Source organism: Sciurus carolinensis, chromosome 16 (genome assembly GCF_902686445.1).
Source record: "Sciurus carolinensis chromosome 16, mSciCar1.2, whole genome shotgun sequence".
NCBI lineage: Eukaryota > Metazoa > Chordata > Mammalia > Rodentia > Sciuridae > Sciurus > Sciurus carolinensis.
Window position 1 is genome coordinate 18,435,835 of NC_062228.1, and position 24,524 is coordinate 18,460,358.

At 35.3% G+C, this 24,524-nt stretch overlaps 1 protein-coding gene across 1 annotated transcript in view; it reads left to right on the top strand.

Annotated features, from left to right (window-relative positions):
* Terb1 (telomere repeat binding bouquet formation protein 1) overlaps positions 1–24,524 on the top strand; it is a 37,739-nt gene extending 13,215 nt beyond the window's left edge. Inside the window, exons 8-17 of the mRNA XM_047529008.1 lie at positions 2,195–2,347; positions 3,629–3,760; positions 5,450–5,575; positions 6,797–6,957; positions 12,236–12,582; positions 14,634–14,698; positions 14,991–15,086; positions 20,366–20,515; positions 20,808–20,873; positions 24,337–24,524. Coding sequence (XP_047384964.1) covers positions 2,195–2,347; positions 3,629–3,760; positions 5,450–5,575; positions 6,797–6,957; positions 12,236–12,582; positions 14,634–14,698; positions 14,991–15,086; positions 20,366–20,515; positions 20,808–20,873; positions 24,337–24,524 — 1,484 coding nt within the window. The remainder of the gene's footprint in view (positions 1–2,194; positions 2,348–3,628; positions 3,761–5,449; positions 5,576–6,796; positions 6,958–12,235; positions 12,583–14,633; positions 14,699–14,990; positions 15,087–20,365; positions 20,516–20,807; positions 20,874–24,336) is intronic.

Here is a 24,524-nt window from a genome sequence, read left to right on the forward strand (position 1 = left end):
TTGGTACTTATATTTCTCATTCAGAGGAGTATAGCTCTAGAATTCCAAGTATTGGAACCTGTTTCTATGGTACCTGTCATTTCTTGTTTCTTTCAATGCCAGCTTAAATGAGTGATAATTATAGGACTTCATTATTCTCAGAAAATTGGTATGAAATATAAATTAGGGCCAGTGCTATAGCTCAGGGGTGAAGTGCTTGCGTAGCATGTGTGAGGCTCTGGACTCAATCCCTAGTAGCTTGTAAAAAGAAAACAAATATAAGTTAGAGGAAATCTGAAATATTCAGTGTACAAGTGTAAAGCAGAATGTTCCTCTGTTTATAAGACTGAATTTTGTTACTTTGGCTATAAATAAGAATCTTTGTGGTAAAAGAGAGCCAGTTTTCATCTGAGCATTTAAAAATGCTTCCTTTTTTGCTGAGCACAGCAGTACTTGCTTATAATCTCAGCTATTTAGTAAGCAGAGGCAGGAGGATCTCAAGTTTTAGACCACCCTGGGCAACTTAGTAAGACCCTATCTCAAAGATAAAAAGGGCTGGGAGTATAACTTCTCCAGCTACATCCTGGTGGTAAAGTGCTCCTGGAACGTACATAAATGTGTGCATCCATACATAATACATCCTTTTGGAGGGTTCAAAGTATAACTCAGTAGTAGAACCCCTGCCTATCATGCAGTAGACCCTGGGTTCAATCCCTATCATAAGTGTTGGGAGGGGTGTTGTGGGAAGATGGGAAACTTTCTTATTTTTTTACTGGTACTGGAATGGGAAACTTCCTTCCTTTATTTATTTATTTGTTTGTTTGTTTATTGGTACTGGTGGTTGAACACATGGGCATTCTTACTACTGAGGTTCATTCCCAGCTCTTTTTATTTTTTATTTTTTATTTATTTATTTGATACTAGGGAATTGAACCCAGGGATGCTTTCCCACTGAGCTACATCACCAATCCTTTTTATTTTTTATTTTGAGACAGTTTCACTAGTTGCTTAGAGCCTCACTAATTTGCTAAGGCTGGTCTCAAACTTTGTGATCCTCCTAACTCAGCCTTCTGAACCATTGGGATTACAGGCATATACCACCACACCGGGTTAGAATTTACTCTTTCAAAAAAATTTTTTTGGGGCTGGGGAGATAGCTCAGTTGGTAAAGTGCTTGCCTTGCAAGCACAAGGCCCTGGGTTCGATCCCCAGCACCACAAAAAAAAAAAAAAAAAAAAAAAAATTTTAAGTTAAAAATACTCTTTAAGCTGTTTTGGAGTCTCCACAATATTGAAAATGCTTACTTGTCCTTAAGTAGTGACTCCTTACAGTTCCTTTCTCAGATGTAGAAAACTCTGGATGTAATATTTTTAGATTAATATTCTGTTTCATTAAACAATACAAAATTATTTTTTTGCTTTTAAATCATCTTGGCTTTATTTTATGGAACTAGGATAAACTGGGAAAAAGATTTGTAGCAGAATTATAACCACTAGCTCATATGTCCATTTGTTATAAGTCTGTTTCTAGGATGGGGCTGTGGAGACTATTGAATCCATAAACCCCAGGGATATTTTCCCATCAAAATCATTTGCATCAGGGAAAGAAAGGACTTCAGACTTAAAAATATGTACCTGTCATTGAATCTTTGCCTGGAATAGTTGTTATAGCTCAGTGATATAGTCTTATGCTCCAAGAAGTAAAAAAGTTGTGTTTATAAGATGAATGAGATATGTTTTTGGAGCAGTTAAATACTTTGCCCTTTGTAGATTTGGGCAATCTGCAAAAGAATGGTGTTATGTTGGAATTCAGAAGATGGGCTCTTGCTGTTTGTAATATTAAGCTAAATTAATCTATTCCTTAGGGCTCTGTTGAAAGACTTGTTTAATAATGTAGAAAGATAGTTTAATAATTTCTTTCTTACAAAATGCAACTGTTCTTACTAAATGAAATGAAAAACATTTCTTACACAGAAGAAAGCAATATTGTACAATACATGTGTTTGTACTATGACAAAGTGAAGTGCTTGCATAAGTAATTAATCTATCTTATGATTGTGTATATGCACAGGTAAAGACTGGATGTTTAATTCTTTAACTTAGAAATTTTTATTAAGTATTTGAAAAAAATCAAGTTAGTATTATTTTGTACAAATTAATTGAATGAAACCATATGTTTTGTTTGAGTTGTTAATAGTTCTGCTTTATTCCTTAAGCATATGTTCAGAAATACTTTATATCTGTGGGTGGACTGGATGTATTGTCTCAAGTTCTTGTACAGCTGGAATCTGATTCACACAAGGCTCTCTCCAGCGCTAAGCTTGCAGTGGTGGTGACGAAGACAGTGGATGCATGTATTGCAGATAATCGTGAGTGAAAATGCTTAGTAAGTTTTCTACAGTTCAATTTTGTTTTAATTGAGCATGGTGAGTGTTGAAATGGTAGATTAAATACAATGAGCCTAATGATATAATCAAAAGAATATCCTTTCATTCCTAAACCTTTATTTCACTGAAAAATCAGCATTAAAGATTTTAGATGTGAAATCAAGATCATTTATATAGCATAAGGAATGGAAAACCCATCGTTTTTAAAGAATTATATAAAGAATTAAGGATGCCTTTTTCTAATGAATATGAGACCTGACTACCTAACAGACCATAGCAGGTAGCAGAGTCAGACTTGAGCACATGACTGCTTCTCATTTGTACAGATTGGGCAAGGCATTGCTAGGTATGGTAGCACATACCTGTAATTCCAAGCTACTCATAAGGCTGAGGAAGGAGAATTACAATTTTGAAGACAGCCTCAGCAACTTAGTAAAACCCTATCTAAAAATAAAAAGGGGTGGGGTTATAACTCAGTGATAGAGCTCCCCACAGCTCAATCCCCAGTACCATATACACACACACACAATCCACTGAGGAATGATTTTCTGTGTGGCTTTGTAGTAAGAAACTGTTGGACTTCAGAGATAAAACCAAAAATATGTAGATGGTTTTTTAAAGGGAAGTTATTGAATGCCTGTTATGTGTTAAGTTTGAAAGACACAAAATTATTAAAATATAGTCCCTTAAGGAATTCCCAGTCTTCTTGATACCAGTATTGTTAGACTTTGGGTGGACCCTATAAAAACCCCATGAGAGAAGTATAACTTAAGTACACTTTTGAATTCTGTCATTTCTTCACAGGTTCACATATGCTTCATTGCATCATTAACATCACCAAAACTATGGTCAGTTGAGAATATTTCATTGTTAGGCAGGATAGGATTATATAGGAAAATCTTTACTGTCTAGTGCACACAAGAGGAGATATGTAAGGTGAGAGTGGGTATATTCAGCTTTTAGGGAAACAGTATGTGCATGCAACATTATGCAGAATAGTTAAGAAGAAACCATTCTTCAAAAAATTTGTTTTAAAAGTATTAATGAAGACTATTATAGCAAGTCATTATCTTATTACAGTGAGTTTAGTTATATTAATACATATACATATATATTAGATATTATATGTATTGTAGATTTTGTATAGACATAATATTCTTCCTAGATAAGCTCTTAAAAACATATAGCATATGTAAAAAAAAGTATGTTTATTTACAAGTTTTATGTTTGTGCTTACTATTTTTTTCTATTTTATACTAATAGCTGCTTTTGGAGTAGTACTATCCAAATACCACATTGTTTCAAAACTTTTGGCATTACTGCCTAATGAGAGTCTGGATTCAGGAGAAAAATTTAGCATCATACTTGCTCTTGGTCATTGCACAGAGAATTGTGGTAAGTTTTGAATTTATTTAGTGTGCCGTTAAAACAGTGGAGTGGAAATAACACTTTAGTGTTTTCGCCCCTAGTCATATGAAAAGCTTAAAATATTGCCTTTTGCTGAGTGTGGTGGTGTACGTTTGTAATTCCAGCTACTTGGGAGGCTGAGGCATCTGAGCAACTTAGTGTGACCCTATCTTAAAAAATAAAGGGACTGGGAATGTAGCTTGGTGATACAGTGCTTGCCTGGCATGCACAAGGTTCTGGGTTCAGTCTACCAATATGGCAAACAAACCAGTTGTTGCTTTTCTCCCAGTTATCAAGGTCTCTCATCATTTTAGCTCCTTATCCTTCTTCAGACCTTATATTCAGTCATTCGCAAAGAACTATGATTATACTTCTCTTTTCCCTTCGTTTCTCTTTCTGTTGCCAGTAGTGCTACCCTCTTAATTTAGGACTGCAGCTGCTCCTCAACATCTTTCACACAATAGCTACCTCCCTATGCTCCTTTCCTCTTTTTTTATGGTTTTTTTTTTTTTTTTTTTTTTTTTTTTAAAGTTCTGGGGATTGATCCTAGGGGCTCTACCACTGAGCTATGTCTCCAGCCATTTTTATTTTGAGATAGAGTCTTACTAAATTGCCCAGGGTGACCTTGAACTTGTGATCATCTTGCTTTAGCCTTTGCAGTAACTGGGATTATAGGCCTACACCATCATACCTAGCTTCCTTAACTCCATTTTTCAGTCCCCTTTTCACATTGCTGCACAAATTTGTTCCTTTTACTCTTTGCTGAAAACCTTTAAAGTTTCTTTTTTCTGCTACCTGTTACTCTCTCCTCTCTATTCTCTTTCTCCTTCCCTTTCCATTTTCCTCCCTTTCTCCACTTTTATCCTATATTCTTCCTCTTTCCAGTCTTTTCTTTCTTTCCAACCTTTTTCACTTTAATTTCTCTCACCCTCTTCCAGTCTCCCTCCTCTAACCCTTCCCACTTTTCTACTTTTGTCCTTTTTTCTCCTCTTGCTTTTTTGCTTTCTTCCCTCTTTCACTCCATTTTTCTATTCTTTCTTTTAGCCTCTATGTAATTAGTATCAACTCTACTTTTTAGAAAAAAATTTTTAGTTGTAGATGGCCACAGTACCTTTACTTTATTTTTATGTGGTGCTGAGGATCGAACTCAGTGCATCACGCATGTGAGGCAAGCGCTCTACCACTGAACCACACAGCCCAACTACCTTTTTTTAATCCAAGATGAGGACAGTTCACTTTTATGAGGTATGATACTGTTCTGTGGCTGCATTTCAGAAATCAGCACTCATGAGACTTAGGTATTTTGTATAAGTGAATTATTTTCTAAATTAAAAATACTTCTGAAGTTGGATTTTTCTCTGTTTTTTAAAATTATAACTATTTCATGCCAGGCGCGGTGAGCGACACATGCCTATAATCCCATTGGCTTGGGAGGCTAAGGCAGAAGGATTGCAAGTTCAAAGCCAGCCTCAACAATTTAATGAGGCCCTAAACAACTTAGTGAGACCCTGTCTTCAAATTAAAAAAAAAAGGAGGGGGGATGTGGCTCAGTGGTTAAGTGCTCCTGGGTTCAATCCCTGGTACCAAAAGAAGGAAAAAGGAAAAATATATATGACCTGTGCTTTTAGTTTTTTGATAAAATAATTGTCTTGTTTTAATTTTTGATATATTTTCCAGAGGAAAATCAGTATGATCTTTTTAAAAACAATGGGCTTCCACTCATGATACAAGCCTTAACCGAATCTCAGAATGAGGAACTAAACAAAGCTGCTACTTTTGTGCTTCACAACTGCAAAAAAATCAGTAAGTTTACTATTGCTATAAGAGTGTACCAACCAAAGTTTATAAAGGGGGATTTGTGCCTGCTCTAATAAGCCAATCCCTGTTAGCTTCCAGATTCTTGTTATACTTGCTAAGCAGAGTATATAATTTGGTTGTGATAACCAAGGTATTTTCAGCATATACAAACCTATATGGAAGATAACATATAGAGAGCAGCAATAGAGATAATTCACTTAATTTATACAACATGGACAAATTTATTTTGTAGGACTTAAATTTAAGAACCTAGTGAGATTTTTCTTTAAATCCTAATATAATCTACATTCATTTATTTTAATAAATATTTTGAGTTTCTATTATGTGATAGATATTAGAGATATACAGAAATAAGAAAATTATTCATAGAACTTAGTTTAATTAGGGAAATAGACAATAATTGAATAATCTAACCAATGGGATTATGTGTTACTATAAATTGACATAAAGGTTATAAAGGGATGGACCACAGATACTTCAGAGCCTGTAAGAAAGGAATCTGACCAAGACTTGAAGCAGAAAAGGCTTTGGAGAAGGTGATTCTTGATCTGAGATCTGATTATCTAGAATTAATTAGGTAAAAAGAAGGGAATATGTTATGGGCAAGTATCTCAGACCTAAGCAACAGAGAGGCACTGCTGTAGTAGGGGGGAAACTGGTATGTTCAAGATTGATGACCATTGTGGCTGGAGCGTAGAAGCCAATAGCTATGGTAAGGATTATTATTCTTGTAGAAGAAAAACATGTATGGAAGGTGTGAAAAAATGATTTTAAAGATTATATGAAGGAACTACATCATGAACACTGTTTAAAAAGTCGCTATTTGGGAGCTGGGGAGGTATCTTAGTAGTAGAGCATGTGCTTAGCCTATGTGGGACCCTGGGTTCAATCCCCAGAACCAAAAAAATGTACTATAAAACCAGTATTCATATACCTGAAGGTATTTATTATACCTAGAATAACATATTTTCATGTTCTTATTTTTCCTGTGACTCTGAAGAATTAAGTTTAATTTATGACTGAGTTCTGGGCCTTCACCAAACACTCATATTTGTTTTCAATATCATTTGAGCAGCTAAGATCATCTGAATGGACAAAATTTACAGAAGGAGTGGGATGGGGTATGAGGTTGTCCTTAAAGTGGTTGGAGTAACATTTCTAGTAATGGATAAATTCATCATTTCTCCCCTCCCCATTGTTACAAAGCTGAGAAATTATCTCTAAGTCTAGGAGAGTATTCTTTTGATGGAAATGAAGCAGAACAATTAAAGGACATAAATGTGAAAGAGAAGAATCTTGAAGAGCACTGGAAGAGAGCAAAGGAAATTCTACACAGAATAGAACAGCTTGAAAGAGAAGGAAATGAGGTTGGCTTTTTTTTTTTGTTTCCAAGAATGTAGAAGTTTTTTCAGATATTTTTTAACAGTAGAGTTGGAGGATAAAAATTTTTTCTTCCCAAGTCTAAAAAAATTTTAATGACTTTAAATGTAAAATTTAATAGTAATACTTGAGGAATCATACTTGGACACAGAACAAAAGGTATTTTTAAAGTGTAGAAATGATACAAGGTGCCTTAGCATATAAGCCTATAATCCCAATAACTTGTGAGACTGAGAAAGGAGGATCACAAGTTTGAGACCACCATTGGCAACTTAGAACCTGTCTCAAAATAAAATAAGGACTGGGGATGTAGCTTAGTAGTAAAGTCCCCCTGGATTCAGTCCTCAGTACCAAAAAAAAAAAAAAAAATGATGACTGAAAAGATAAGCAACATCAAAAATAGAGCCAGCAAATCTAACATCTGAATTACAGGAGTTCAAGAAAGATAGAAAGTCTAATAATATATTCTCATATACACACAATGTACCTTAACAAAAGGGATATGGTTTGAGAAATGTGTAGTTAGGCAGTGTCATTGTGTGAACATCATAAAGTGTAATCACACACAAACCTAGATGGTGCAGGTATGTCACTCAGTGTGACCTCTGGATGCAGTAAAGAGACACAATAAACTTAAGTTCGTGTGAGGCTGCTGCCTGAAAGAGCATACTGTTTTACAGTAAACTTGTTTTTACTGGGTGTGGTGGCACCATTTCTGTAATCCTGGCAACTCAGGAGACCGAGGCAGGAAGATTAAAAGATGGAGAACAGCTTGAGCAACTTAGTGAGACAATGTGTCAGAATGAAAAATAAAAAGGAATGGGGATATAACTCTGTGGTAGAGAGCCCCTGGGTTCAATCTCCAGTATTAAAAAAAAATGCAAGTTTTTTTTTGTAATTTTTGAGACAAGGTCACACTACATTGTCCAGGCTGGCCTCATTTTTACCACTCTTATGCCTCAGCTTCCCAATACCTGGGATTATAGGTGTGAGCCACCATGTCTAACTTTTTTTTTTTTAAGTAGAAGGAATACATTTTAAAATAATGATTAAGAAGTATAATGTAATAAATATGTAAACCAATAACATCATTATCAAATATTATGTACCTATGCTTTTATATAGCTAGCAGTATAGTAGTTTTGTTTACACTGACATCACCACAAACACGAGTGATGTGTTATGCAAAAGTGTTATGATGGCTATAGTATCACTAGGTGACAGGAATTTTTCAATTCGTTATAATTTAATGACCACTGTCATATATGCAGACCATTGTTGACCAAAACATCATTATTTGGCACATGACACACATATATATATACACACACATATATTCATATTTCTTATACTTGTATGTGTCTTGAATGTCATGTGTGCATATGTTTTTAAAAATGAAAAGTGTCCAAGTTATATAGTATTTTGATTTCATTCTTTTAATTAATTGAGTAGTATGCAATATTGTGTTCAGTACAGCAATTAAATAGTGTATTGAATACTGAGTAGTAAGATGTGCCATAACCAGTAGTTTACTGATGGATACTTAGGTTATATTAATTTTGCACCAGTGTAAATAACTCTAAACTCATACTGTGTGTGTATACATATATATCTAAAAATATACATACACATATAGATATGCATGTGTGTTTTTCATTTTTGTAACAGTTTTATTGATTTATAATTCATGTACCATACATTTCATCCATTTAAAGTAAAAAATTGGTTTTTAGTGTACTCAGAATTATACTACCATCACTACAGTCAGTTTTAGAACATTTTCAACACCCCAATAAGAAAGTTCATACTTTTTTTTTAATTGTAGATGGACACAATAGCTTTATTTCATTTATTTTTATGTGGTACTGAGGATCCACTGAGTGCAAACCCAACCCAAGTCCATACCGTTAGTAGGACCCTCTGTATTCCCAGGCAATCATTTATCTATTATTGTCTCTATAGCTTTACCTATTCTGGACTTTCCATATAAATGGATGTCAATCTCATCATCCATTATGCTGTGCACTTAGTGTGGACTCTTAATCTGGAGAATCATGTTCTTCAATATGAGGGAAATTTTCTTACATTGGTCTGTGATGATTACATACTTCCTCTGTTTTCTCTAAACTTCTTTTCTGAAGAAATTGGACTTGCAAAGCTGGTCTTCCTTGTCATTTTCTTATTCTCCCTCACTTTATCTTTTTGTTCTACATCTGGGAAAAGTTCTCACATTTATTTTCGAAATTAATCTATTGAGTTTTCACTCTGTTATATTTTTAATTACCAGATCTGCTTTTTTACCCCATTAAAGAATGTTATTCTTGTTTCATGGGTTTAAATCTACATTGCCAGGTTTTTCTTAGATATATCAAGGGTAGTTTTCATTTTTAAAGATTTTTTTCCTTCATTCAGCAGTTTTCTTCATATTTCTGGTGGTTCTGGGTTGTGGCTTATATTTGAGAGTGAGATACTAAAAGTCTCCTTGAAAGTATGTTGATTAAGGATTCATTCAGTGAGTCCCTTTTATTGTTTGTTTTGGGAGAACCTCCATTGCCCAGTATCCTGCCTAGAGATTGGCAGTCAGTGTTTTGGAGTCAAAATGGAAGAATAGAGTGTGGGAGACTTATACAGTATGTAAATATTTACTTAGTCTTTATTTCTTGAGTAGCATTCTGACTTCAGCTTTGCTTAGTGCCCTTCGGTGCAGACTCAGTTTTAGCCCCTCTATAGACTAAACTTCCAGCCTTGGGAAAGAGGCAGAAGAAGGATGACCCTCTGGTATCAATTAACTGACTGCTGAGTATATGTGGGTAGGGGTTGGGATCAGTAATCCCCCCAAAATTGCTCTTTTTACCTGCTTGATTAAACCCAGGCCCGCTTTACCACTGAGCTATTCCCCAAGCCCCTTTCATTTATTTATTTATGTATTTATTTTTGAGGCAGGGTCGCACTAAGTTGCTTGTGATCCTCCTGCCACAGCCTCTGAAGGCACTGGGATTATAGGCATGTGCCACCATGCCTGGCCCAGCTGCTTTTTAAAGACTTTCATTCAGTCTTTGTGTGTGTGTGTGTGTGTGTGTGTGTGTGTGTGTGTGTGTGTGTTGGTACTGGGGATTGAACCCAGGGATATATTACCATTGATCTACATCCCTAGTCCTTTTTACTTTTTACTTGATACAGGATTTTGGTAAGTTTCTGAGGGTCTCAATAAATTGCTGAGGTTGACCTCAGATTTGGGATCCTTCTACCTTAGTCCACAACCCCACTATCGCTGAAATCACAGGCATGAACCACATACCCAGCTCCAGTCTTGTTATAACTCTGCCTTCATGCCCCCCCTTGTAGAGCTTTATAAAAAACTGTTGTTTTAGTGGGGTTGTTTTTAGAGGTCCACAATCAAATATAGATCTTCAGTTCATTTTTCTCTGGAAATCCTATTATTCTGTATTCTGTCAGATTTACTGGCTATTCTTCTAACATGTGAAGATTCTTTCAACTTTTAGCTGTTACAGTGTTGCAGTTAACATAACATTATGCACATGTAGCAACCAATTTTAAAATACCCGTTTTTAGTGCTAGCAGGTTTAAGTTAATTTTGCAATGTGGTAGACAAAAATTAAAAGGCATTTTCAACAAACAAGATGAACCTGATTCATGATGCACATGAAATGTGTTCTTTCAAAGTGTAATTGTCTAGATAGGTTAAAAAAAAGTCACAATATTATGAAAAAAAAAAAAAAAAAGAAAAGTAATCTATATGAACGTAATCCCACTGGCTCGGGAGGCTGAGGCAGGTGAATTGGGAGTTCAAAGCCAGCCTCAGCAAAAGTGAGGCACTAAGCAACTCATTGAGACCCTGTCTCTAAATAAAATACAAAATAGGGCTGGTGATGTGGCTCAGTGGTCAAGTACCCCTGAGTTCAGTCCCCAGTACCCTCCCACCAAAAAATGTAATCTGTATAATTTTTTGTACAGACAGGCAATTTTTATTATGAAAATTGTTGGCAAATTATTTCTTCATAGAAGATATGCCAGTTAAATTGCCTACCAGTAGTTTTCATGAGTATCGGTTTCTCCCTACCCTTTTAATCTTTGCTAGTGTGATAGATGAGGAAGATATCTGAATGTATAATTTATCTGAATGATAAATTATTAATTTATCATTACAAGTGGGATGAAGAATTCTTTCATATGTTTGATATGTGTTTCCTATCCTATGAATTATCTGTTCATTTCTTTTCCCTACTTTTTTATTTTATTGTGTTTTATTTTGGGGGAGGATTCAAACCCAGTTTCATTTAATTCCAATGATAATGCTAAACCATCTTTGCAAATTGTCTTCTTAGGTTCTCCATGATCTGGTCATAATTCATATTCAAGACTCATTTTTGCTGCTTCCCTACATACCTTTTACCTACTTTTCTATACTACTATTGATTTTTTTTCATATTTCACTGTAATAGCTTGACCAGTGATTTATATGTATTATTTCCTGGTGTTTTAATTACCATTGGGTGGGATCTGGTAGCACACAACTATTATCCTAGTGACTCTAGAGGCTGAGACTCCAATATCAAGAAAAGAAAAAAAATTGATTGCCATGGTTTTGCTACTGACCCTTTTTCCTTTGTGACTCCCTCGCCTCACTTTGTTCATGGTTCTAGGAGAGTTTTCAAAACAACAACAAAAAAATTTATGATGCCAGGTGTGGTGACACATGCCTGTAATCTCAGCTACTTAGGAGCCTGAGACAGGAGGATCTCAAGTTCCAAACCAACCTAGGCAACTTAGTAAGACCCCGTCTCAAATTTAAGAAAGGATTGGGGATGGAACCTCAGCTGGCATGTGTGAGACCCTGAGTTCAATTCCCAGTATTGATAAAAAAGTTATGTGATTAAGCATACTAGTATTCTTGTATTAAGATTTGTTGATTTTGTGTAGTACTGGAAAAGATCTTCACTCTTTAGGAATATTGAAATATCATGGTTTCTTTTAGAGCATACATGGTTTTATTTTTTAGATTTAAATATTCAGTTCATTTTGACCTTATTTTTATGTAGACTGTGAGATATCTAGATTTTTTCCCAGATGTCTACCCAGTTGTCTTAGTATGATTTGACAAACCTCCTTTTCCCCCTAATATAAATTGTCCCTTTTATCATGTTTTATTGACAATCACAAACTTTTTGTACATTATTTAAAGAAAATGTAAAGTGGATTATAAAAATGGATTATTCTGAAACCCTTGTCATTTTTACATTATAGGAAAAAATACCAAGAGGAAAGCATAAAAATAATATTTCATCTATGAACATAAATATTCAGAATACTTTGAAACATCTCCATGCAGATAGCATTGGAGGCACCCAAGCAGAAGATATTAATAAAAGCCAATCTAGACAGCTCCAGAGTTATAAATCCTGTGGAGTTATGTCTAAACCTTTTGCAAATGATGACCAAATGAAGACAGTATTAAAGAATACAAATCCAGTTAATGCTTGCTATAGGGAAAGTTGGCAAAATAAGACTTTATGTAAAGCAAATTCAAGCTGCAGTCAAAACTTACATGAAGAAATGACTTTTGACAAAAGGAATTCTATTTCTCAATCAAGGTACAGTTTAATAATTGTAATATATATTCAGCAGGCATTTATTATGTGCTACTATGTGCCACGCTTTTAAGCATTGGGGATATACAAATGATAAAACTTGGTCCTGGGAGGATACTAAAATAAGAAATGTTGGCAAAGGAGTTTGGATGAAGAGGTATGGGCCAGTTCATGTAGAACCTTGCATGTCATACTCAGGTTTTTTGGTTTTAACTGATGAAGTGTGGGGAGTCATTGAGGATTTTTAATTGAGTGACATACTCAGATTGAAATTTTAGAAAGTATACTAATAAAAGAAAACCTAAATGAGGCAATCTCCCAAAGTAACAGTGCAAGCATAGATCATCTAGCAATGTGGCAAAAAAGTGTGTACGTTTAATATGATAAAGGGAGTAGGCTGTGATGAAAATCTAGTTTGGCATTGTCCTTTTGTTTGTTCCCTTTGTTTGTACTTCATTTCCAATACATACCCTTTCTCCCTCAAAGGTTAACCTAGAATTATAGCTTTTCTTCTTAAACCATTTCGTATTGTCCTCTTCTGATGGGTGCTGTGCTTAAGAAGATGAAGAAGTTTGTGTTCTGGGCAGGTTGCAGGATAAAACAAGTATCAGGAAGATGAATTACACCGTAACTACCCCCTTTTGTTCCTTTTCAAGACTAAACTTGTTGGGCATGATGGTACATGCCTATAATCTCAGTGACTCTAGAGGCTGAGGCAGGAGAATCACAGGTTTGAGTCCAGCCTTAGCAACTTACTGAACCCCTATCTCAACTGTAAATTAAAAGGAGCATGGTACAGGTGCATGCCTGTAATCCCGTTGACTTGGGAGGCTAAGGCAGGAGGATTGCAAGTTCAAAGACAGCCTCAGCAACTTAACAAGGCCCTAAGTTTAGTTTTTAGTGTTTGGTACCAGGGATTGAACCAAAGGGTGCTTAACCACCCTTTTAGTTTTAATTAGTTTTAATTTGATTTTTCAGGATGTGGAATTTCACAGCGGTGAGATATGTTTTGAGTCCAAAAACATATTGCCCTCTGATCCAAACCTTCCACCCATATACCCTTCTTCCTTTTGTGTTGACCATATTTCTACCTCAGCTGGTGTTAATGCTATAATATTAATAGCTGAGTTACAAGTGTTGATACTTCCCCTCCTATATAGTACTTCCTACAAATATATGTACATAGATATTATAGCCATAACTCTTGCTTTATCTGTCTTCTAGTCTAGCTCTTGACCTTTTCTATATTGTTATTGTGACAGTATAGTCAAAACTTATATTTATTTATGAAGGGTTTATTCATCACAAATGTTTTGGCAGTCAGGAAGGATTTTTTAATGCAGTTCCTTAAATGATTATTTTTAATACTTTGGTATACCTTTTTTTACTCCCACTAATTTTGTTCTCTCCTTTTTTGCCCTCCTTTCTTCCTTCTTTTCATTCTTTGTTTCTGCTGACATCAATACTATTGCCCTCTGAAGTCTTGTTTAACTTCAGTTCTGAAAACAAGACTGTAACTATTGCAGACCTTACTTTGGCAGAATCTGAAGAGGTATTAGTTTTTTGTTGCTACCACAAAATAACTGAGGCAATTAACTTAGAAAAGGTTTATTTTGGCTCATGGTTCTAGAGGTTACAATTTAAAATGGTGGGGAGAGTGCCTATTACTTTGGGTCCTTTGGCAAGGGTAGCATATGGTGGAATCACCTGGTGGAATAGACCACACCTCATGAGCCACAAAATAAAGAGAATGGGCTAGGATCCTCTAGTCCCCTTCAAGGGTACACACCCAGTGACCTGAGGACCTTCTACAAGCTCCTCATCCAAAGATCCACAGCTCCTCCTAATAATGTCAACCTGGAGACTAAACCTTTAACACATGAACTTTTGGGGGATATTCAATATTCAGAGTATAGCAGTATATTTTGATAGATCCTGGCTCCATACTCCTGCCTGCCCAACACCCAGAATTGCATCATGACTTACAGAAACATTTGTCTACACACCAAACAGTTAAATTTATTTTTAATAATCTGTTACCTATTTTCTTTTAGTGACAGTGTTTTTAAACATCCTACTCATACTGTCAAAAATAGAAAGCAGCAGTTACCAGAAACAGGTATGATTTTTAAATGTTTCTTTTTTTGGTTTTTCAGGAAAACAGAGATTTAGGTGACTGGTAAAGCTAAAAATTTACATTGTATATCTGCCCTCTGAAGTATAGGCCACACCTTTGCCTTTTTGATGTAAAGGCCTGAGATATCTTTTACTGAGATCTAAAATCTTTCTGTTAATCCACCAAGATGACTGGTTGTGTAGTACTGAGATAAAGTTTATGAAAATCTTGAGATTTAATAAATCTTATGAATTTTCATTTATCAAAAAATCATACATTTTATAATTTTTTCCAGATCCATTCATATTATGTTCAGACATAATAAATAAGGAAGTTGTCAGTTTTCAAGCAACTGACAATTGTTCCAAGATGTTGAAGTATAGGTGTTCAGGTAAATTTTTTTAATTGTAATTATTTCATAATTAAAGCATCATATGATATTAGTTAACTAGAATTTATAATAGTTCTATCTTTGTGACTTAAACTTCATTTCCTTTGAATGAATGGCAATCTGGAGCGTCAAAGCATTCAAATTAACACCCTACTTTGATGTATTAGCTACATCAAGCTGAGCTCCCAACATTTGTTTAGATAAATCAATGCAGTTAATATCTCATTACTTTTTTATTGTCTTTTTGTCACAATATCATCTATAAATTTATCGAGAAAAATGGTTTTTAATGTCTTCAGAGAGCAAATATGTATGTACTCTGGATTATGCTGTACACATTATAGGCATTAAGTACTAAGCAATACCCATTTTACATTTATAATAAATACATTAATGTTTCTACTGTCCCATACATCATTATTAATTTTTTCTGAAAATGTTCCACAGTACTTATCCATTCTTTGTTTCCTTCACAATCCAGTATTTTCTCTTGTTCACATTTACTGTGGCCATCTACTCTACGGAGAAAATTAAGGTTCAGCTCAGAACATCACATTCTTCTTTTGGATGAAGACATTTACCTCTGTTACTCTTAATGTTGATGTCTACCCATAATCTAAATCCCGTATCTTCTTTTCTTCCAACTCTAATAATTGTAAAATTTTTCTCTTCAGTTCCTTTCTATCCATTAACTTCATTTGGGCCACTTAAACTATGCTAATTTTTCCTTTTCTTAAAAATCCAAGTATTTGTGATTTGCTATCCCTTGAAAAGCATTCATCTACTCTTCCTTCCAGTGTTTATTGCCAGATTTTTCTTTTGCTTCTTTCACGTATTTATTCCCTTCTTAATTCTCTGAAACTTGGATATTTTTTCTTACTTTCTACTGAACTTTTTGTGTTAAAAGTTACATGAAATCTTTCCCCCTCCTTAAAACCTGTGACTTTAAAAAAGAAATTCTTATCTCCTTTAGTATCTCTGCATTGTTAACTATTATTCCTTGAAGTCTCTTCCTCTCAGGGGTCTAAAGCTACGTTTCCCTAAATTGTCCACCCTGGCTCCCTGTAGCTCTGCAATGAACTCACAAGAGTACTATACAATATTTTTAATTTTATAAGGGAAATATAACAATAATCAACATCTGATGGACAACTCATGAATTCCTAACTCAAGGACAACTCATGAACTCCTAACTCAAGGTAGTTCATAGTTTCAACATTAGATTGTATCACATTCCTCTTGAGGATGCCAAGTCTCCCCCAACCCCCTCCCACCACTGGGAATTGAACCCAAGAGCACTCTGTCACTGAGTTATACCCCCAGCCCTTTTAATTTAAATTTAAATTTAAATTTTGAGAAGGGCGTCATTAAGTTGCTTAGGCTAGCCTCCAACTTGGGATCATCTTGCCTTAGGCTACTAAGTTTTGGGATTACAGATGTGTGCCACAGCATCTTGCTATGTTGCCCAGGCTGGCCTTGAGCGCCTAGGCTCAAGTGATCCTTCTGCCTGAGCCTCCTGAGTAGTTTTGGACTATCAGCATATGCTACTATGCCTAGTATAATAATACCATATCTCTGTGAAGGTGTGTTTTTAGTGGTTGTTGTCATAAAAAGCAAACACCATATGAAAATCAATGTAGAACAGGAATGAAAGTTATAGTATCATTAATTTACTCCAGTGTTTGAGAAGTTGAGCTGTCCCTGATAAATGTAATTCATAAGAATAAAATATAAATAATACTTTTCTTACAATTTAGTTGTACTATTTTTTTTTTAATTGTCTGCTAAGTAATTAAAACACAAGTACTTAAGAAGCTGTTTGGGACCTAACAGAATGGTTAAACATTTCTTTGGCCTGGGAGTACCAAGTAATTTTGGGAACCTCTGATCAGAAGTATCCAGTTGGTAGAGTGAATGCTCTATAACTGTTATTTCCATTTCATTCCTTAGTTTGTTTGAGATGATTCTTTTCTGGTTGTTTTCTTCCCTAGTGACCATTTATTCATTTCAACAAACTGGCAGATACAAGGATAAAATATGTACAGCACTTGGTTCTTACCTTATTGCTTTAGCTTTCTCTTACTGCTAATTTCTATAGGTATTCTCATAAGACATAATCTGTAATATTTGCTTAATTCCATTACTTTTGTTCTATCATGGCTCATTTTACTGATTCTTTTAAAAAAATTTTATTTCTTTATTTTTGTGTGTGATATTAGGGAGCAACCCCAGTGTGTTGCATACACTAGGCAAGCATGACCATTGGTCAATGTCCCCAGCCCTTTAGTGATTATTTTCAAATTTTAATCAAGATATTTGACTTCTAGCCAAGTACAGTAGCACACAGGAGTAATCCCAGAGACTCGAGTAGCTGAGGCAGGAGGATCACAAGTTTGAGGCCAGCCTCAGCAAATGAGTGAGGCCCTAAATAACTTGGTGAGACTCTGTCTCAAAATAAAAAGTAAAAAGGGCAGGGGATGTGGTTCAGTGATTAAAATGAGTTTAATCCCCAGTACCAAGAAAAAAGAAAAGAAAATTGACTTCTACATTGGTTTGTAGCATATTCTTTCCTGTTGTATCCAGAACATACCACTTCAAGCTTAATGTATCCTAAACACTTTCTTCCTCTTAAAGTTGCTCCCAGCAACTTCATTTCTGTCAATATTGTCACTGTTCTTCAGGTATCCCAGAATATAACCCTTGAATCATTTATGACTATTCTTTCTCATTTTATTCCCGATTTCTGAATTTTTTTTCCTAGTACTAGAGTCTGAAGCCAGGGCTTCACATATGCTAGGCAAGGATTCTACCACTGAGCTCTATCACCAGCCTAGCCAGTTCTAAGTCAATCAAATTTAGTTCTTCTTTCTTTCCTACATGGAACTTTTAGCTTCATGCCTATATTACTCCAGCAACCTTCTAGCAGTCTTTTGGCCTCAAATGTCTCCAAACCCCAACTATAATATTCATATTGCTATTAATTTCTTAATATGTGTTTTTATCATATCACCATGCTAAAGAACCCCCAGTGGTTCTCTGCAGCTAACTGACAATCAGCCCCTCTACCTGGCTTTCAAAATTGTGTGGAATTTGTCCTGCTTCCACTTACTAAATTTTACTGAATATTTGTTTGCTTTTAAGTCTACAAGAAATATGCTATGCTTATTCCAAACTTACCATTCAATTATGGAATTATTTGAGAATTACCTTAAAGTTTTCCTTTATTCTGAGAAGCTACTTATTTAGTTAGTTCTGGAGATTGAACCCAGGGTTGTCACTATTAGGCTACATCCTGAGTTATTTTTATTTTTTGAGATGGGATCTTGCTAAGTTGCTGAGGGTCTCACCAAGTTGCTGCCCTGGCCCTGAACTTGAGATCCTCTTGCCTCAATCTCCACAATTGCCAGGATTACAGGCATGTGCCACTGTGCCTAGCCCAGCAGTTCATTGTTCAACAAATCCTGCTAATTTCAGCTTAGAAATGTCGTCATTCTTCCTGCAACTGCCTTGTTTCAAAATCCTGTCATTTACTTTCTGGACTATTGAAGGAACCTCTCAAGTGATCCTTTGAGGGTCAGATGACCTTTCTCCAAAGACAAAGAAATTATGTCATCATCCTGCTTCATAAATATCTTTCAGTTCCTCCCTATTGCCTTGAAGATAGTTAAAAATTCATAGCATGGCTTTCAAAACCCTTCTTGGTCTGGCTCTGGCTCTGCAACCCTCTGCAACCCCCAGCTTTAACTTTTATCTAACACTTTTCCTATACCTCCACATCAGAGTACCTATGAGTCTCTGAACACACTATGCTTTTTCACACTGCTGTGCTTTTGTTCATGTTTATTATACTTGAAATGCCCCCATCCGAGTCAATATCTGCATTGCCAACTTCTCATCCTTTAGCAATGACCACAAATATAATTAGGTAACAGGCTAATGGATAATTTCCTAGTAGATGGATGTGGCTAACATGGCTTGACTCTAACTTCCATCTTAACATTAAAAGAAAACATCAAGGGTTTTCCTACTGCTATGCAACCTAAAAGAAAACAAATGTTTTTGTTTTTGCATAGTAGTAGGAAAACCCTTGAATAGCCGAAATTTTAGCAAGCTCTTGCACTCTTGCACATACCAAAAAAAAAAAAAACAAACAGGATACTTTTTTCCTCTTAGTATGTTACAGAGGGGCACACAATACTACCTGTGAAGAATTCTAGCAAAAACACCCAAGTGTTTGAATCTGATCAATCATCTATATCTGATTACTAGTTTATAGAGTACATGAGAACATTTTAAAGGATACAACCAGGATGCACTGGCAAATCCTAGCATTTGGGAAACTGATACTAATGACCTAACTGATACTAGTGACTTCCATAAATAAATGGCAAGGAAGGAAGAGAGAACTGGTAAATTAAACAAGCAACCCAGTGTTAGAACCCATGTTTAGCATGAGGGAAGTCCCAGATTTTACCCCTAGCACCACAAATAAATACATAAATTTAAAAAAAGCATCTTAAAAGACATAAACAAAATGTAATGGTGGACTTAGGGTCATGATTGGTTTTAAATGATTGGGATGCAAGGAAGAAAAAATGACGGGGAAATTTGAACAGTGACGAGTATGATAATTGTGTGTGTGTGCTTTTGTGTGTTTAAAAGAGCCCTTCATGAGGGATCCATATACAGTATTTGTAGATAAAATGATACTTTTATTCACTTTCCAGTGTGCACATGGGGATAGAATAGAATAGGCGAAGGTATAGATAAAATTTGATTAGCCACGGCTTAATTACGAAAGTTGGGTGATGGATACATGAGGGTTCATTATACTCTGCACTTTACTCTCATGTGTTTAAACTTTTCTGTAAGGAAGAAAAGTTTAAAACAGACAACTGTTTTTAAAATATTTTTTAGTTGTAGGTGGACATAACTCCATTTACTTTTTTAACGTGGTGCTGAGAATCAACCCAGTGCCTCACATGTGCTAGGCAAGCACTCTACCACTGAGTCACAACCTTAGCTCAAACAGACAACTGTTATTAATGATCACATCTCCTGGAAGTCTTCCCTCATAACTGTTCACACCTCTATCTCAACATTTATTTCATTGTAATGTACTTGTAGTCTTTACTGTCTTGCATGACTTTGAGTTTCTTGAAATATGTATAGTTCCTGATTTCACTTTAGTTATCATCATATAGATATTTATTTTCATAGATATGTTTGTAGAATATTTTATAATATCTATTACATCACTTTGATTTGTTTTCTTTTAGGTTGCATAGCAGTAGGAAAACCCTTGAATAGCCGAAATTTTAGCAAGCTCTTGCACTCTTGCACATACCAATGTGATCGTCACAGAGTCATTGTGGAAGCTGAAGACAGATATAAAAGTGAACTAAGGAAATCACTTATCTGTAACAAAAGTAATTAGTCCAGTAGCTTTAAAACTGTAATTATGACTATACCTTCTGAACTGTCATTTAAAGCATTATGTGTATTAAAAGCTAGATGGTAAAATAATGTTGAAAATCTGTCTGAACCACCAGTAATTTAAGATGTACCCAGGGAGTAGACATAGTCTCTGGAGATTTAAAAGTTCTTCCTGATCCACTTAAGGATTTCTACCAGAAGGGTGTAAAATGAAAATATACTAATGGATTAATATGCTATTAGATTGATACTGTACACATGCTAAATGTTTTCTATATATTTCAGAAATTCTGCTGACCCCACGTAGAAGACAACAACTCAGTAATGAATCTACTACTCCTGGACAAATAAGTGAATATATTTAATTTTTAAATAAACTTAAATTTCATATATTTCTAAGAAAGAAGAGAGCAGCTGAGTCATTGTTCTCAGTCTCATCATTGGTGGTTCTTAAATGACAGTCCTGGGCTCAGATGAAGGTTATACCTCTAAGAAAAGACACATCCTTCTTCTCTTCTTCATGCTGTTTACTCACCTATTGCCTGTCTAGTTGGGAAAGGAGCAGGAGGAAACTTTCATGTATTTAAGCACCTGTTCTGTGTTTGGTGTTTTATAGAGATTATTTCTTATAATTCTTAAGTTAGTAAATAACAGAACTTAGACTCAAATGCAAGCCTTTTTCCAGAAGCCCTTGTACACATGCCAGGTAAGCGCTCTACCACTGAGCCACAACCCCAGCCCTCACATTTCTTTTTTAAGATCAAAATTATTCTATGTACATGTGCTTCAGAGAGACTTTTTGGAAGGCTTTTGTTCATAATTATAGCACTTCAAACAATCAAAATTGAAGAGACAAATAGCATAAGCTTTTAATACCCTACTTAAAAATCAAAATGCTTCTTAAACAGTTAATTTATCGAAATTTTAACTAAAGGGTTAATGTTTTCAGGTTTAGCACCATTCAGCATTTATCAAAGAGACTTAAAGACAGTACCAGTTTCTTCTTTTCATATGAAGCTAATACCTGCAGAGTAAGAATAAGCACATTCATTACTAGTCAAAGTAATGTGGAGATTAATAACATCAATAGAACCACTCTTATTTATTACAGAAACATTTGGACGTGAACATCTAGGTAACATTTTGCCTCACATAAAACTTATTTAGCTATTTTCAATGCCAGAACCTTGAAAGAAATTTCAAATTTACTTTATATATATATCTGGACCTTTTTAAAAAGGTTCTGTGTTTAAATTATAATTAAGTATAGTAAACTGGGCATAGTGGCGCATGCCTGTAATCACAGCAATTTAGGAGGCTAAGGCAGGAGAATGCAAATTCAAGACCAGTCTTAAAAACTTAGTGAGACCCTGTCTCAAAAAAGAGCTAGAGATGTGACTCAGTTGTTAAGAGGTAGCACTATGGAGGAGCCCACTTTTTGAAATCATATTTTCTGTGGACACTTAGAATATGGTTATATTTTTTTCATAAAGATATTTTACACTTGGAAATCTTGTTCTTGACAAAGACTCAACATCAAATTAATAGTAAATTTTCAACAACATGTCTTCAAATATGTAACAACTAAAAATTTTACACAGTAAAAATCATCTGTAGATCCTCAGGAAATAGGCATAATTATAATTATGCATTGATTATACAGAGTGATCCTAAACACTGTTAAATGATATTCAACTCATAAATACAGTTTGTGTTGTAGGTCAGACTTACTTTAGTTAAAACCAGTTGATAACTTGCCCTGCTGTTTTAGATTTCTAAGAATACACTAAGCTGGGGTAGTGGCACACATGTGTGATCTCAGGGATTTGGGAGGCTGAGGCAGGAGGATTGCAAGTTTAAGACTAGCCTGGGCAACTTAGTGAGATCCTATCTCAAAAATGACTGGGGCCGGGCACAGTGGCACACACCTGTAATCCCAGGGACTGGGAAGCTGAGACAGGAGGATCACAGGTTCAAAGCCAACCTCAGCAACTGCAAATCACTAAGCAACTCAGTGAGACCTGTCTCTAAAATATAAAATAGGACTGGGGATGTGGCTCAGTGGTTGAGTACCCCTGAGTTCAATCCCTGGTACCCTTCCCCCCATAAAAAAAAATGACTGAGGATGTAGCTCAGTCGTAAAGTATCCCTGGGTTCAATCCCAAACACTGCAGAAAAAGAAAGAGAAAAAGAAAGGAGAAAGAAAGAATGGGAACTTTACATGAAAAATCCAGGGCCTTGATATCCCAAAACTTTTATTAACTTACCCAGTCCCGATTCTAATGAGTTCAAATCATTTAACAATTGAAGCTGAAAACTGTTTCTTCGATAGCCCCAAAAGTAATTTCATTGATAAGTTTTGAGACAATTTTTTAAAATCAATAATAAACTTTTTACTCAACAAATATTTAGCGGTCACCTATTGTGTTTGAGATACTGTTCTAGGCACTGGAATTCAGTGGTGAACAAACTAGACAAAAATCTCTGGAGCTTGCAATCTAAATTACAGTATTAAGTATTGCTATTTACATTGATTTCTCAGCCTGTGGTAAAATTTTCTCTTTTGTTGCAGTACTGAGGATTGAACCCAGGGGTGCTCTACCACTGAGCTAGATTCCCTAGCCATTTTTTTGTACCTTTATTTTATTTTATGTTATTTTATTTATTTTTATGTGGTGCTGAGAATTAAACCCAGTGCCTTGCATGCTAGGCAAGCGCTCTACCACTAAGCTACAACCCCAACCCTCCTTAACCATTTTTATTTTGAGAAGGGTCTCGCTAAATTGCCCATGTGGGCCTTGAACTTGTGATTATCCTCCCTCTTATCTCCTGAGTAGTGGGATTATAGGCATGTGCCACCATATCCAGCTCTTTTCTGTCTTAAAAAGTGTAAACTGTGGCTCTGTCTTAGAAAGGTGGACAGATGACCAACAGTCTTGTCCTGTAAGGGTAAGAATTTCTTAGGGTAACCCAGCACTATGACACCAATGCCTCCTAGATAGCAGCCTGAAGGGCAAATACAAAAAACTCCTTGATTGGGGATGTAGCCCAGTGGTATTGCATTTTCTAGCCTGCACATATACTGAACCCTAGTACTGCAAATCAAAACAAACAAACAAACAAAAAACGCCTTTCCAGTATCTACCTACAATGATTACATGAGTTACTAACAAATTAAATTTGAAGAAAACTGCTTCCTAGTAAGCATCACCAAAAGATATTTGTTTACCAACTGTGTATTATTTCTGTTTTAGAAAGTATCCCTAATCCAGATAGTCAGAAACTTCCTTCACCATTATGTGGCCTATCTTTTTGAGTTTTGATCAAGCTAAGCACCCATATAGATAGTGAACAAGTTTTTAAAATAAATTTCAGAAGACCCTTATTCTTAAAAATATTAATCAAACCTAACATTTAACAAGTATTGGTATTCTTTTCTATTCTATAAAGTTATGGAGTCCTTTGGGAAGACTGTGTCTATAAGATAGGTAAGCTATTATCTATCCTTAAAGGAATGTTGAATTAACCAAATGTTTTACAAACTTTTGTTTCTTGATGGAAAGATGTTACATGTATCATTATAATAGATTGGTATAGTAATTGAAGAAGTCCCAGTGGTAGCACCTAACTTAATAGTAGGCCCTCACATTTTTAAAAATTGAAGCGGATTTTCATCTGATGAAAATCCCAGGCATGAAATATTTTCACTCTAGTTTATATCCGTAGACTAAGTTAGGCATTCATTTGGGTTTTGAGAAGACTCCCTTTTTTTTTTTCCAGCAAGTACTAATATGTTCTACAATTCTTATTACAGAAAAACGAAGAATTCGTAAAAACTTTACCAGAGAAGAAGTAAATTACCTTTTCTATGGAGTTAAGAAAATGGGAAATCATTGGAATTCAATTTTGTGGTCTTTCCCCTTTCAGCAAGGAAGGACAGCTGTGGACCTTGCTCATAAATACCACAACCTGATCAAACGTCCCATGTGTACAGCTCCTTGA